General features: G+C 39.7%; 1 protein-coding gene and 1 long non-coding RNA gene across 4 annotated transcripts in view; one reads left to right on the top strand and one right to left on the bottom strand.

The window, feature by feature from the left end:
- Positions 1–1,089: 1,089 nt before the first annotated feature.
- Positions 1,090–14,521, bottom strand: N4BP1 (NEDD4 binding protein 1). The gene is made up of 7 exons (XM_015873909.1): positions 14,090–14,521; positions 9,773–11,535; positions 7,122–7,252; positions 6,572–6,668; positions 4,712–4,819; positions 3,068–3,175; positions 1,090–1,615 (listed from the first exon to the last, which is right to left on the bottom strand). Exons 1-7 carry the CDS (start codon positions 14,504–14,506, stop codon positions 1,279–1,281), a joined length of 2,961 nt encoding a protein of 986 aa, XP_015729395.1. The 5' UTR covers positions 14,507–14,521; the 3' UTR covers positions 1,090–1,278.
- A 103-nt stretch (positions 14,522–14,624) lies between these two features.
- The window catches only part of LOC107319239, a 197,489-nt gene continuing 197,079 nt past the window's right edge, over positions 14,625–15,034 (top strand). For all 3 annotated transcript variants that reach the window (XR_001557698.2, XR_001557697.2, XR_001557696.2), the window contains exon 1: positions 14,625–14,797. This is a non-coding gene — a long non-coding RNA (uncharacterized LOC107319239). The remainder of the gene's footprint in view (positions 14,798–15,034) is intronic.

Here is a 15,034-nt window from a genome sequence, read left to right as displayed (position 1 = left end):
TGAAGTGTGTACACAGACACATCGTAATCTTCACTTTGCTCCTGTTCCAACATGGTCCTACTTGCCAGTTTCTGGAACCTACTTTCAATTTCCCTGCTGCCTTACTTTTGGGCCAGATCCCAGAACAGATTTCAGGTAGTAGAACAGATATAAATGCAGAATTAGTTTTGCATGAGACAGCGTGTAATTTCTAAGTAAACAGCATTGTGATCTGTTAAAAGGCTACTGCAGGATTCTTAGTTAAAAGCAACAAGGTAAAGACAAACAAAACAGCACAGGTACTTAAATTATGCTAAAGGCATACTAAGGGTTAATATAATTAGCATTCTAAAAGCAACACAGGCATCACAGAACTTTTAAAGCACTAAAAGCATCTTCTACTGATGAGAGATTTGTGATTTCATGCTTTCTTGCTGGAATCTTACATTGTGAGAGCAGTTAAAAGTATCTCACAACCTGGATGAGCGAGCAAAAAGCTTTTTTTGTTTGTGCACTGTATGGCCTTCATCTTGGCCAAGCACACAGAGCTTACTCCTCACCTGTAATATCACCTGCAAGTCTGTTGAGTACCCAGAAGTTATTCATACGATATTTGGTTTTATCCATAGCAACACTTACTGTTGTCCGTTTTTCATTTACTCTTTATGTAATAACTAGCACATCTGAACAGAGGTCAGAAATCTTGGCTCTTGATCACTAGAAACCAACAGATGCATAATGCCATCTTGTGACAGTACTGCAATAGTACACCAGACTCTAACACAGCTACCACACAGTGGTCATCAGTTGTTCACAGGCCATTAGGAGTATATATTACTTCCAAAGTATACGACGAAGCCTAAGGAAAGCACATACACATTATACAGCAGTCTCTGTATCAGAAAATAGTAAAGTGTCTGTCTGATTTTCATCAAGAAGCATTTGGAAGCTTTTCAGTGAAGCAGGTACTAGAGGCACATAAGTGCTTTTGTTTTCTAGAATGTACTGACATGTTATCTAAAGTGACATCAGTTCTTTAGAACCATTACTGCTTTAATAAGCAATTAAAATCAAGTGGAAGATTTTTCATAGAAAATATTAACACAAATCTGTAGTAGCAGCAGTTTTTAATTTACCAAAAACTGGCATCTATTAGCAACGGGACATACATAAAAATATGTTTGTTTATACAAATAAAATTAGGTTCTGAATATTCACAAAGTAACATGACCGAGCAACATTCTTTCTCATACTGACATTTAATCTGATCAGTTTTGATATAAAAACCCCATATAATATTCAGTCAAGCACCATGGCAGACAGTGCATTAAGATCTCTCATGAATGGATGATCAACTAATATTTTATCAATCTTCTGTCTTTGCTCATAATCAGGAAATATTTTTATCAGGGCTTCTCTCAGCTGTACTGTTTCTGAGGCAGATCTTTGTGGTGGAATTGACAGACAAGCCTTCATATCTGTATCCATTGGAAGCCACGCTGCTGAACGATCACCATGTGCTCGATTTTTAGGCTGTTGACTGCTGCTGGTTGGACTGGGAACGTGCATGAAGAAAGGTGACTCAGAAGAATATTGCTCTCTGCTCTGTAAAGCTTTTTGTGCTGACAGAAATCCTCTATGGAATAAAATGAAAGTTTTGATTAAATTTGAGATAGAGCAAACACTGTCTATGTACAGCCACAGAAAAGAAAGAAGCCTACAGCTCCTATACTTAATTGATTGCTCACTTACTGACTGAAAAAACACAAATCACTTGATTCCAAAGTGAATCAAAACTGTAGATAAGACATTTTTCAGCTTGAATCTGGCATGACTAACAGTATTGGCCAACATTACCTAGGCCTTGTTCCAACACGCCGTGAGCACTATGACACCTACCTGGCAGATTATAGCAACAGTCAAAGCTCGTTTACTGGAAATATCCACAGAAATGTCACTGGTCTAAATGGATTAAAAGATGTGTTGAACAGAAATATACTTATCCAGAATGTGGAAATGTGGACAGACCAGACACTTCAGCCGCTCCACAAGATCATTCTTCATCTACTTGTGTCCACATTTTAGATTGCAAAATGAAAAAAACATGGCCTTGTGTCTTTAACGAGGCAATGAAGTTTTTCAGCAATTTTAGGGTCTTAATATTCCATCTTAATTATTGAGATTTCATTTCAGAATATTTAAGAAGTTGATGCCATTCAAAACTGCTTTCAATTTAGAGCCAGTTCCACTTCACATGCCACCACATAAAGCAGAAACTTGAACTAAAACTCACATTACAGTTTGTTCTCCTGCTACCAAGGGAAACTGTATTAAAATTATGGAGCTCTATTTTAGAAGTTATACATGAATCCAATTATAATTGTTAGGCTGGTGAATGAAAGGAAAGGGAAGCCAAATTCTTGTTTAAAAGAACAAATATGTTTTCAAGTCTTGGCACATAATGCAGAGTAAATTCATCCATCTGAAATACATGCATTTTTAAAGAGTACAATAATAATAACAACATAAGCTTATTAATATTTAACATTGTAAATCAAGTACAAATGCATTTAAATAGCAACACCTCTTCAAAATGATGTTATTCACAGTACCATGACCACGTGTGAAAAGAACTGCCTCTCCTGTGACAAAGGATATGAATTCAGTGTTTCTTCTGTGGTAACTATTGCTCAAGTATTAATAATGAGCAAGTGTATTTTAGATATCACCGCTGTGTTCTGGAAGGACACCAGGCATACCTCAGCTACCAGTAAGGTTTGTGCAATCATGACACACAGTTTGGACCACCACTGTATGAAAACTACCACAGTGAAACCTCAGAGGAAGTTATTTGAGGTACTTGTCTTATTTCAGTTCTGAGAGATGTTGATGCAGATGTCATCAGCACTTTCTAAACAGAATGCAGTAATAGGAAAAAAATGCCCATGTTTACCTGCTAGCATTCTTGTCTGATTTTACTCTACCCTTATTATATTGCTCTACAGAAAAGTTAAAGTAAACCACAAACAGTTCATTTCCCATCTGAAATCATAACTGCCTCAAACAGAAGCGAAAACAGAGCTTATACCTAGAACCGCCTTCACTCTGAAGGAAGTCATCTAATCTAGGTCCATTTCTTCCCAAGGGATCATCAGGAACCATAAAAATATCCCCAGCAAAAGTGTACTGGAGCAACCTGCAAGAGAGTTCTTCCATTATTCTTTACTAACAATGTATTCTCCCCTTCCCACCCTTCATCTCCATAAAACAGGAGTACAGGCCTATAGCAAACCATACAGCATCAGGACTTAATGGAGCTTAACTAGTGAATACCCATTTTAATTGCAGCCAGCATTCACTGTCAAAGTAACTTTAAGGGAGCGTGTGTACACTGCTCTTATTTGCACTGCAAAACACTGAGGTGGTTGGTTTTTTTCCTTTCCTTTTACAAACAGTGTCTGTCAGGTGAAATACACAGGTGCAGTTTTTTCCTTTCTTAAGAGACCAGCATGGAATTTTCCAGATGATTACAGACTTTCTGGTTGTTCAAACTGCCCTTCTTTGTAAGGATCTTCAAACACAAAGCAATTAGTGCTTATGTTATCAGAAAGCCACACAACTAACAAACATTGTCAGATGCTCATGGTTGAAACAAAAGCTTTTTTTTTTTTCCCTGGAATCATTTTGGGCTGGTGGAAAAATCTGCATTCAGGAAAACTCATTCAACTAAAATTTGTCTGAGGAGATTTGGTACAGTTAACATGGTCTTAAAAAAAAACAAACCCACAGACTAAGAATGGCGTTAAGTATTCATACTGAAGTACTGTATGAGAACAGAACCTGACTTTTGTAGAACTCACTTAAGAGACAGTGAAAATACCCATGTGATTAGGCAAGAACCCAAGTCAGTTTTCAATATTTCAGTAAATGCATACAGAACCCAATCACTGCAGCAAGTGTTTGCTCAGAGGATGTCACAAAGACTGAGGGATTTATAAGAAGGAAAAATTCAGGTCAAAGCTGAACAGAAAAAATGTACTTTCTTATTAAGAGGACCTGATTTAACTGAAAGGAAAAAAAAAAGAGGGGGGGGGGAGGGAAGGAAAAAAAATGGTTGAATGGAGAAACTAGGATTCATAGAGAATCCAGAGATTGAAACAGGGATACTTGACAGCTGAGTGAATTCATCTAAACCCACAGGATGCTCAACAACTGTAGGGAAACAGCTGCAGAGATAAGCATTCATTGTTTTGCTTAGCTATGCCTATTTGCCTATTTGCTGTACTGCAGTGCAGAGTGAGTGATTCTGAAACTTTAACGTGGCTCTGTGTCTGCTTCAGCCACTGTATCTCTTTGAAGAAATGAACTGTCTGACACACAAAAAAGACTGTGAGAATGGTTTGCTAAATGTGTACTCTTAACAGGATGTTACACTGAGACTCCAGAAGGGACACAGCTTGGCTGCCATAAAGGGCTTCTACTTACAGGAGTAATTAACAGACATGCATTAGAGGATCATTGAATAACACGGGTATCAGGCTACTCAACACACAATTATAAGGTCACAAAGCAAAGGGGTGAAACTAATAGTAGCTTCTTGTGCTCTAGAAGAATTGTATTATAGGTTACCTTCATGTGGAATCGTAAGTTCTTAAAACTTTTTTTTAATTAGAGTGCCTGCAACTTCAAGGACAGACATCCTATAAGGGTTTATAGAAATCCAAGTCATTACCTTTTCTGAATAATTTCTCTCCAGGCAAATGATTCTGTCACAAATTCTCTGAAGTTATCGTTAGTCACAATAACACCTCCAGTTTTATCAGCAAGATGTAATAAAAATCTGTAACATTCATTTCAAAGACAGTTATAATGGTCTTCTTTGCTGAGAATTGTTCAAAGAGCAAGAAAAATAAATATCCTTACCATCCAAAGGGAATTTCCTTACAAGAAAAATAATGATAAAAAATCACTTGATTTATGACCCATTAACTTGAAAAGTGATACTGTTTTAGGCAGCATTCATTTATTTACAGCACATTATTTTAATGGGAGGCTTTTTTCCCTGCTGGAAGACAAAAATACCAACATGAAAGTGCAAAACTCCCGAAACACACAGAATTAATAGGTCCTGAAATATGTGTAGAGGCAAGGAGCTTGTTTTTTTAGAAAGTGCAATATTTGTTAGCAGCTTTAACCCAAACTTTTTCAGATATATTTAGATGTACCTTTCTGCTTAATATCAATGTCTGTGTTCTGCAATACAGAGTTATGCACGTTACTTTTTGCTTTGTCTACAGCTGCTAACAAAGGCTGCGGCTACCACATGGTTGTTGAACAGCTTAGGACACCAATTTAGAAAGTTCCATGATATTTACCTATTGGAAAATAAGCTTTTTGCTAGTTGAAGCACCGCACAGAGGTGACTTCAGCAAAGACAGAACGGTTGGTACTTTTTCTTTTTTTGAGATGGAAAATGATACATTTCAAATGGCAAATATGTTAATGTAACACTCACTTCCATAGTAATCCTAAAATTACTGCAACTATATAACATTATATATAAAAGCTGTCTGTATGTAAAATATTAGTGTGTAAACTATTCCAACTTGAACTCTTCTACGTTAACATAAAATGATTTTACACTTTTTTCTACATTATTACTAAAGAGACTGGAGTTGCAACATTTTAACAAGGATATAAATCTACAGAGCACTTCGTTTATATTTGGCGCATCAGATTTTCCAGCCAGGAACATGACTGTATGATGCAACAAAACAGACATGGCCCGTGATGCAAAGAACTTGAGAATTCCACAGTCAGAAGTATGACTTATTAGTACAAAACTGCACCAGCTGTCTGACAAAGCTAGAAATGCCTCATCCAAGCAGAATTAGATAAGCTGCACGTGGAAAAGAAACCTTTACTACCGTGATCTTACTGTGTAGCAAGACTAGGAAGATTTGGTAATACCAATGAAAACACCAGTGCACTCCACTCCACCCACCCAAAGCTTAGTACTGTGCTGACCATTGCAAAATGATCCCCAAATTCTGAAGCAGAATTTGGGTTCTCAAATTAACTAAGAAATTTAGCAACTCAAACACTGTTACAAATACACAGGTACAAGTACACAACTGTGTCTATGTGCCGCAATGACATTAAGAGGGGAAAAAAATAAAATAAAAAAGAACAAAATAGTACCTGATAAAAAGCTAATTCATGCTGGCGCTTCTCAGACTTACAAGATGATTTAGGGGTAAATCAATGATCAGGAAAGCATAAAAAAACTTAGTAAAGCATTCAACTTTTCCCCTCAGTGCAAATAATGACAACTGAAGCAAATTCACTTCTTAAATTTCGGCTAGAGTTGCCAAGAAAATAGTCCAAAATTAATTCAACACAGCAAGCAGTATGTAGAACATCAGAGATTTATTTCATGTTACAGTTGCAGTATTATATGTGAAAGTCAGTCTAAAGCTGGATGCACAGCGGTCTGTCAGGACATGCTGAACAACTAGATATTACTACTGATAATAAAGGATTAAGACTTAACAGGTGTTAAAAACATTTTACAACTAAGCATATTCCATACCTGTCGTCATGAGAAGCAATCCTTGCTCCCAACACCATCCTTGAAGGGGTTAAAGACAATATTCCAACATCTTCCAGCTGTGTTAAGAAATCCTGCTCTGTTAAAAGATGAAACAACTGTTCAATAAAAACAAAACCTTTCCTCCAAGCTACGCATGGACTTGACAATTAAGATATACACATACACACAAAGAGAAAGAGAGATATAAATAGCAGAGAAGATGGGTTATTTTTGTACCTATTAATTTACAGAAACAGCATACTGACAGCTGAAGAGTTATTAACACATAAGCAAAGGGGAGAAGGCTGAAAACAGAAATTAAACAAACATGCAAAAAAGAAAAAAGAAAAAGGCCTCCATCTATGGCTTATCAGCAAGTCCATACAGAATTTCAGAGAATCTCACAATGTATATTGAAAACAAATTACTTGTGCTTAGCAGCCAGACTGTTCTTTCCTTTGTTTTATGAAATATTTGTTCTCCCTTTTCATAGGAGTACCCAAATAATTATTTACAATTTAAGAAAACATTAGGAAACTATTTGCCACACCTGTAATGGAAGGATCACGCCTTGTTCTCCACTGTGGAACAAACACGGTAATATTTCTGTGGCCACGTTTCCAAAAGTAGTCAACAGCAATTGCAATTCCTCGACAGGAGAAGAACTTCCTTAAACCATGACTTGTGGGAGGAGGAACGGGAAGAAAAAGGTGAGATTAAATTCACAACCGTTTTACTACTATTAATGCAAACAAAACTGAAGAAGGAAAATATACCTACAGCCTCAGCGAAAGAAAAGCTAGAGGAGTAGTACAGATGGAAAGTATTATGAATGGGAAAAATGCCTTCAGCAGAACAAAAATATCACCTGCAATTTAACCCAGCTCAGTACAATACCTGGGTAATTAGAAGTACATTTACTGTTAGAAGGAGGCTAACCAAAATAGTTTCAGAAAGCTACTGATTACACATTAAGACAATCAGCATGCTACTTATCCAAATACAATCCCAACAGTTTAACTCCCCAAGATTAACTGATAAATTCAACTATATTCTGAGATGTTAGAGACTTCTTTCCCTTTTGAACAACACTGAAATGTCTTTGAAGACAGATTTTCAAAACACTGTAGTCTAGTGGCAGTCCTTTAGAAAGCAGATGCTCATTACATTTTTTATTATTTCATTTTTTTACAACTCAGTTAAGTGACTTCCCTTAAAATCAACAATTGCCTACTATGAATGAAACAGAGTTTGGAGTTGATATCCTTGAGAAAACCCTCCTAGTCTATATTATCCAATGATCCTTCCTACAGATCTATTTAACAACTGGAAGTCCTCCTTTACTAAGTAGAGTTCAGGAACTGAACCTTAAATAAAACACAGAAGATGGAATAGAAGCTACCCCTAGATAAATCCCTACCAAAAACCAGTCAGGAGCTTACATGAGGCTAAACCTAGTTTCAGTCCTGAAACTTTTCCCCTCACATTTTCTCAGAATACAGGGTAGACACAGACAAAAGACATGGAGGCTGATTACAATAACCCATTACAACTGGTATCATGAACATAACAAGCATTTCTTACTATGCTGTTCTGATTCAACGTTTTGAGTTAGATGTTAACTGACTACACACCGATTATCAGAACAGTAAGTGATTAAATGGTATTCATATTTTAAACTCTTCTTGAATAGTAATAGTATAATACAAGCCTGCTCATACACCTTGTTAGTTTTGAATGAAATTTTAGCCGAATCAACGGGGAAATCTGAACAGTGAGCTCTTGCAAACGCTGCCATGCAAGTATTTTACAGTGAAATGCAGCCTTTGGTGGCATTCAAGGATCTTCTTTCAAATTTCTAAATGCATCAAAACATAAATCTATTAAAATTTTTGGATTCAGTTTGAAGAGAACCTTGCTATACAGAAGGGCAAAAAACTGAATAAGCAACATCTGAACTATAAAAGGCAAAAAAAAACCCCAAACACTTTATTAACAGATTCTGGAGAAAAATATCTATGCTTGAAATAACTGTCCCTGATATCAAGAGCAGATTAAGAACTGTAACTGTCACAGAAGACCTCATAAGCCTCATAAGGTTAAATCTAAACAGCAGCCATTGTCCCACTGCCACTTTAAGCTGGATATCCTCCGAAACTACAGATAAGGTTAATGCATCAATGTGTAGCTTTTGCTTGGTTGCATTTGACAAGAGAAACATTCCTCAGATTCTTGTAGTCTTCCAGAATTAAGTCACAGTGAAGTAGTGACCTTGAAACCCATTCAGCCTTTGTTCAAGCACACATTCATGCCTCCCTTGAAAAAACAAAAGCACGACACTTAAGTGCACAAACACACAGGAATGGAAGTGGGTGTCCATAACCTCAAGATACTGAGAAACAAAACTGAAAACAATACAAAGCAAAATTGAAAACAATTCTCCAGTTTCTAACACAGAAAAAAGCCCAAGTCTTAATTTTAGCCAGAAAGAAGCTGCAGAAGCACCTACATTAAAAAAAAACAACAAAAAAACAACAAAAAACCAACAACAACACACAACCTTTTCCCCCCCACAACCCCCACCCCCAATTTGGCTGGGCAGCAGAAGATAGACACAACAGGACCCTGTTTGGCAACAGTACATCAACACTACCTAGCACTGGAAAACTAAGCAGATTATTCACTGTTTTTAGATCTATTTGGCTGTTCTAAAACCAAATGCTTCTACACAAAACACCACGCTTCTACATAATTAACTTTAAACCACGTACTCATTTTTTTTTATGTAAAGGTAAATACTACGTTAATGGTTTTTACGATACAGTAAGTCATAACCACTTTATTATAATTAGATTTGTACACTGCTGTAAATGTCATACGAGGAATCAGATAAAATCTTGTGAATGGTAACTTAAGGCTATCATAAACACGATCGCTGTTACTAAATGGAGAATGAAAACCATCAGAACTGCTATGTGTTTGAAATCAAAGTGGTTGTCAATTGCACTTTTCATTCTTAAGCCTTACCCTAACTTATCAATAGAGCTATTACTAGTATCTGACAAGCTCAGCCCAACACACGCTGATCACTAAAAAGCCAGCTACCAAAATATTTCTGTGTAATACAGCAACCTCATCATCCCGACTTCACTTCAAAGTTCATTGAACTTTTAATAGACTGTTGGTAAGAGCAATACTTACGAAATCGCAACGTTGCTTCCATCAATAATGATATGTTTTAGATATGGTTTCCCAGGTTCATTTTTCAACTCTAGTCTGTACGGCTTTTTGAGAGATTCCAGAAATCTTTGGACACCAGTAATGGAAGGATCAATGTGACGTCTGTATGATCCACCCATCTCTCTATCGGGATTTTGCATCTCTGAAGCCAATACATGGGCTGGGGTGGGATTTTCAAAATTTGATGTTTGAGGAGTGTGTTGGTTGGGAGATCTCGCTTGATAAGAGCTGCAGTGTCCCAAGCGCTCCTCTGGAATAGGATGACTATTCTGCACATGTGAGGGCCTTGCAGATTTTTGCTGGGCTGCAGTTTTACTCTTCGCCGAGTTACGCCGCACATCTGAACTCCCTCTGGCTACAAAATCGATCTCTTTCGGAGCTCCAGCCTGCGTAGGGCTGAGAGGTACAAAACCATCAGTTTCTGTATCACTTGATGTTGAACTATGATTCTTACCAGGACAATAAATATCTCTTTGTTTACAGCATATACCTGAACTTCTACCAGGAGAGACAGGTTTGCATACCGATACATGCATTTTATCTTCTGCATCAACTAGAGTACTTGCCACATCTCTGGTTTTGTGACGTTCTGTTCTTGTCTCATTTGAAGTATGACTGGTTTTAAGTGGATTTTTCTTGCAAAAAATGTCCTCGTCTTCTAGTCTATGCGAACTATTTGCATTACTTCCTAAACGTAGATTTGTAGTTCCAGGTGTTTTAGATGACCACTCCTGTTCTTTTTGAAATTTTAAGTTTTCTTTTTCAATTTCTTCCAGCAGCGTTAAGGGCTCCACAGACTGTCCTAGAATACCAATAACTTTTTCCACAATACTTTGTGAATATCCCATCGTTCTGAAAAAGTTTACAAGAATTTTATATTCTATTTCCTCACTGATATCATCGCCTTCTTTTATACAGTAACTGGGATCATCTAAGTCACCACAGCTATCTGAAATCAGATCAATAACTGCATCCCTCTCGGAAGGATCATTGCGTGAGATAGCCTTCACTTCCTGGTCATTTTCCAAAGAGAACTGCTTTTTAGGGAGACGTTCCTCAGCATCAGAAAATCGTCTTTTACAAGATTGTCTTTCTTTAGATGTCATTGCCTCTAATGGAGGCACAATATTTATGGGAACAAAAGTTGTTTCAGAAGCATCAGAAAACACGTTGTCCATTTGCTTTGTAAGCTCAGATACAGGAGTCCCAGCATTGTTTCTCTCCTCCTCGTTCCTTGTTTTTCCATCTCTGCTTGTAACAGTGACTTGGGAGGTTTTGTCCTGTAAGAACTCTGCTAGGCTTTGGGACCCTGTAAGATCTATTATATCATCCCCTGACTCACAACATTCAGTTTGCATCAGAGTTAGGAGTTCCCTTTTTAGTGAGCTAGGCAAAATCAATAAATCCATTGTATATTTATCTGCATGTGCTTCCACAAATTGCCTAAATTGCTTTTTAATATCTGATTCATATTCACTTGACAAACTTTCATTATTCTCAAAAAGCTTCACAAACTGCTGAACTTGACTCTGAGCCATAACAACTGCTTCTGCACCCCCTTTAATACTAAGCAATCCTATTTCCAGCACGGTTATGTCAGCGCAGGTATCCTGAATGAGACTGTTGAGAAACACATTCTGCGCACCAACAAAAATGCAGTGCATGTCCTTTGGGTAATATTCTTTTTCTTCTAGTTCAGGTTCACAGAGACCCTTAATGTACTCCTAGAAGGAGAAAAAGACAGAGAAGTGAATCTTGTGAAAAGTTGACATTTAAAATCAGTAATGGACAAATACACTAGAACTACAGAACTGCAGGGGCTGGAAGGGATCACCTAGTCCAACCCCCTGCCCAAGCAGGCTTGTTAAACTTCATCTGGATCCTCTCTGCCAACTCTCCAGCCTGTCCAAGCAAAATAAAAATAAAGCCAGGTTTGCACAGTAAATCTGAGAAAGTAAATACTCCCAGTAAATACAAATACAAAACATGTATTTGAGGTGATTTTTAAATAGATCTCATAGAAGGCTATCTTTTAGTTTTTTATATTCCATTGTTTATAACTAAGTTCACTTGAAACTGATAGTAACTGAGTATTTAAGCTGTGGTTCCAAATACACCATATGTTTACTTTATCACTGATAAAAATACCTTAACATCCTGGATTCTCAGAATTCTTAATATCTGAAAGCACTCGAGCTCAAACAAGTAAAGGCACTCCCATTTGTGTCTTAAATTTGAGAAAGGATGGGTAGTTAAAATTATGATATTTGGACCAAACTCAACTTCCAGTAGTTACACAGTAACTCACTCCTCTGGGTTTCAAAAAGGTATTTATGCTACTCACTTAAAAACACAGCTAAACAGACACAGTTTTCAATTACTGTCTCTTATTTTACTAGGCTAAATCATCTAAAATAAATCTTGATCTTCCCCACTGCCTTTAGTTTTAGTGTTCACTTTTAACAAGTCGGAAAGATTTATTTTGTTATCCCCATTTTTTGGCCAGAGAACACACACTTTATCAGAAGCACCCTGTGATAGATTCCTAACAGTGGACTCAAAGGCTGCTTCTGAAAAACTCCCAAAGAGTAACTGCAAAGGTATTTATATTTTTATCTACTTATTGTTTGTTCTTTGCCCTATACTTATCACTGAGTTTAGAAGCTGCCAAAGCACAATACTTTGTTTTGGTCAGGCAGCATAATTATTCCTAAGTCTACTGTACTTCAAACTCTATAATGCAGTGAAACCACTTTCTAAGCTGCAGTCACGATAGTTGCAGAATCTCCAGTATATCAAATTTGACTGTCTTCCCTTAAGCCTTGGAAACTGAAATTCCCTTTTAAATGAAACTGAAAACCATTACAAGGTGATGAAGAATGCAAGGCCACTTTTTATCATCTCTGAGTCATACTGGTGTAAGCACCAGGGCAGGACACCTCAAGACCTTACCAGTACAAACTGCTTCTGCAGTAAAATCAACAGAAAAATGTTTGTGCCTTACCCATCACATGACTGCTGCTGCTAAAGAACACGCTTAAAAAACACGTCAAGAGTAGAGAAGAGAACAGCACTGCAGAATGAATACTGCAAATGATCGATGAATTCAAACAGAAAATGCTGTAATAGAATGTTTTCAAAAGAACAAAAAGATGTGTGATAATTAATACTTTCTAGTGAACAAGCCATCCAGATAAGGTTGAAGAAGGCTTGAAACGTGAGGAAAGAATCTCCTTTTAATAAAGACATACCCTTTTAAGTATGTGGAGTAAGAAGCAATCTCTATATTGTCAGGAAAGAAGCAATGACAGAATTGAAAATTGTTTTCTAGGCTTTTTCTAGGAAAAAAAACAAAACCAAAAAACAACGAAACAGGAAGTTGTGCTGCAGCTGCCCGAGAGGAGAAATATCCCTTATGTCACCTGTAACAGCTTCCAGAATCTCTGAGCCCAACAGAGAATCAAACTGGCTGAGATCCAGAGTCAGTTAATACAACAACCTTAACTTTCATAGTATCTTCCCTACAACTGATGCATGGCACAAGAAAGGAGTCAAGTTCTTCAAAGTGGAATGTGAAGTGAATTAAGTCATAAAGTACACTGTGTACCTGTGTGTTAAGCCCAGCTATCAGAACTTCAGGCTTCAGAGCTACATGTAGCCAATATGGTTCTCACACTGCTGCACTCAGCACACGATACGTACACACACAGCTGACAGGTCCCCCACCAGCACACAGCTCCTACCAATACCCCCATTGTGCCAGCTGTACAAGTGGTGTAACTAACTCTATACAAGTACCCTCACAGCAGCCAGTGCCATCACCAGGGGTGCAGGCAGCACTGATAACATTCTTCTTGTTTTGGAAGAAAGCTCCAGCAAACCAGCAGGTGAAGAAGCCTGGAGCTGCCGAGTTTTTCCTGGAGGAAATAAGAGCTCGGCTGAGCTGTCACTCAGAGCCCGGCCAACAGGCCATGGAATCAGCGACGTGTGTAAACCAACCGCGAAACCTGGCAACACCCAACCGACCCTGCGACTTCTGGAGCTGCAGAACAAGGGAGAGCTGCGTTCTGGTCGTTCTGAGCACCGTGAGGTCGGACTGGAGGACGCTGCGCTTTGCCCCCGGCACGTCCCGCAGCAGCGCTGCCCTTTGCTCTCAGAGTTCAACCACTTCCTACACCGATGCCGGCAGGTCCCGGCCGGGCGGTGGGGCTCAGCCGCGGCCCCTCGCCCCCCCCATCTCTTCTTCTTCCTCCTCCTCGTCCTCCTCCTCCTCCATACCTTGGCGTTCCGCACGGCCTTCCCGCCGCCCTCCAGCTGCACCCAGATCCTGGCTGCGGGCGGCGGCTGTCCCGGCGGCGGTAGTGCGGGCCGCCAATCCCCCTGCGCCTCCAGGACGGCCAGCCGCACCTCGAACAGGCCCTGAATGCGGCCCCGGCTGCCCTCCAGGAAGCGGCGTTTCTCGGCCGGGACGGTGAATTCGTCCAGGCCCGGCCCGGAGCCGCGGGCCGCCCCACGAGCCGCCATCAACGCCAGCCGCTCTGGGCCGCGCTCCGGCCTCTCATCCCGGCGGGCCGCAGGACAACAACACGGGGAATCCCCGGGCTCCCTTCGCTCGGTACGTGCGTCATCAGCCCGCGACGGCGGCACCGCCTCACCCGGAACTGGGCCGTGTCCCCTCCACAACCCGGGCGCCATGTTTTGCCGAGAGCGGTGACGGCTCCTGTTGTTCCGTCAGGCCCCGCCCCGCATTCACTACGTGGAGGACGGTTTGTTGCGGTGCTCGGAGCCCAGCCGGGCTGTAGCGAGGCGGCTAACCTTGTTTGGTTTCCTCTTTGCTTATGGACGTGGCGTGTGGAAGCACGGAGCAAACAGCGCCATGTGCCCCGAGGGAGAGCGGCTGTGTGAGCCCTGCTCAGTGGTCCCAGCGGTGTCGTGCTGCCATCGCGGTGGATTCCGTTCAGAACAAACCCCAAACATGTAGGAAAAGTAAGTTGTGTCCCTTGAGGTTGTAAAGGGAGAAACGTCCCGGCAGTTAGGGAAGCGCTGAGGCTCTACCAGGTTCTTGAATAGCTGCACTTGTCGGTATGGAGCAACTGCTGTAGCAATGAGTGAATATCACAGAATCACAAATGATCCGGGTTGGAAGGGACCTCAAGGATCATGTAGTTCCAACCCCCTGCCTGGCAGGGCCACCAAACATACACCTTTACTAGATCAGGTTGC

This window comes from Coturnix japonica, chromosome 11, assembly GCF_001577835.2.
Source record: "Coturnix japonica isolate 7356 chromosome 11, Coturnix japonica 2.1, whole genome shotgun sequence".
Lineage (NCBI taxonomy): Eukaryota > Metazoa > Chordata > Aves > Galliformes > Phasianidae > Coturnix > Coturnix japonica.
This window is presented reverse-complemented; position numbering and strand designations above follow the sequence as displayed.

What these genes read in the sequence shown, in the direction of transcription:
- N4BP1 (XM_015873909.1), bottom strand. Translation starts at nt 14,506, where the DNA reads ATGGCGCCCGGGTTGTGGAGGGGACACGGCCCAGTTCCGGGTGAGGCG. An exon ending in GGAAGCAACGTTGCGATTTC is followed by an intron (nt 7,253 to 9,772) that starts GTAAGTATTGCT and finishes TCCTCCCACAAG; the next exon opens with TCATGGTTTAAGGAAGTTCT. An exon ending in GCGTGATCCTTCCATTACAG is followed by an intron (nt 6,669 to 7,121) that starts GTGTGGCAAATA and finishes ATCTTTTAACAG; the next exon opens with AGCAGGATTTCTTAACACAG.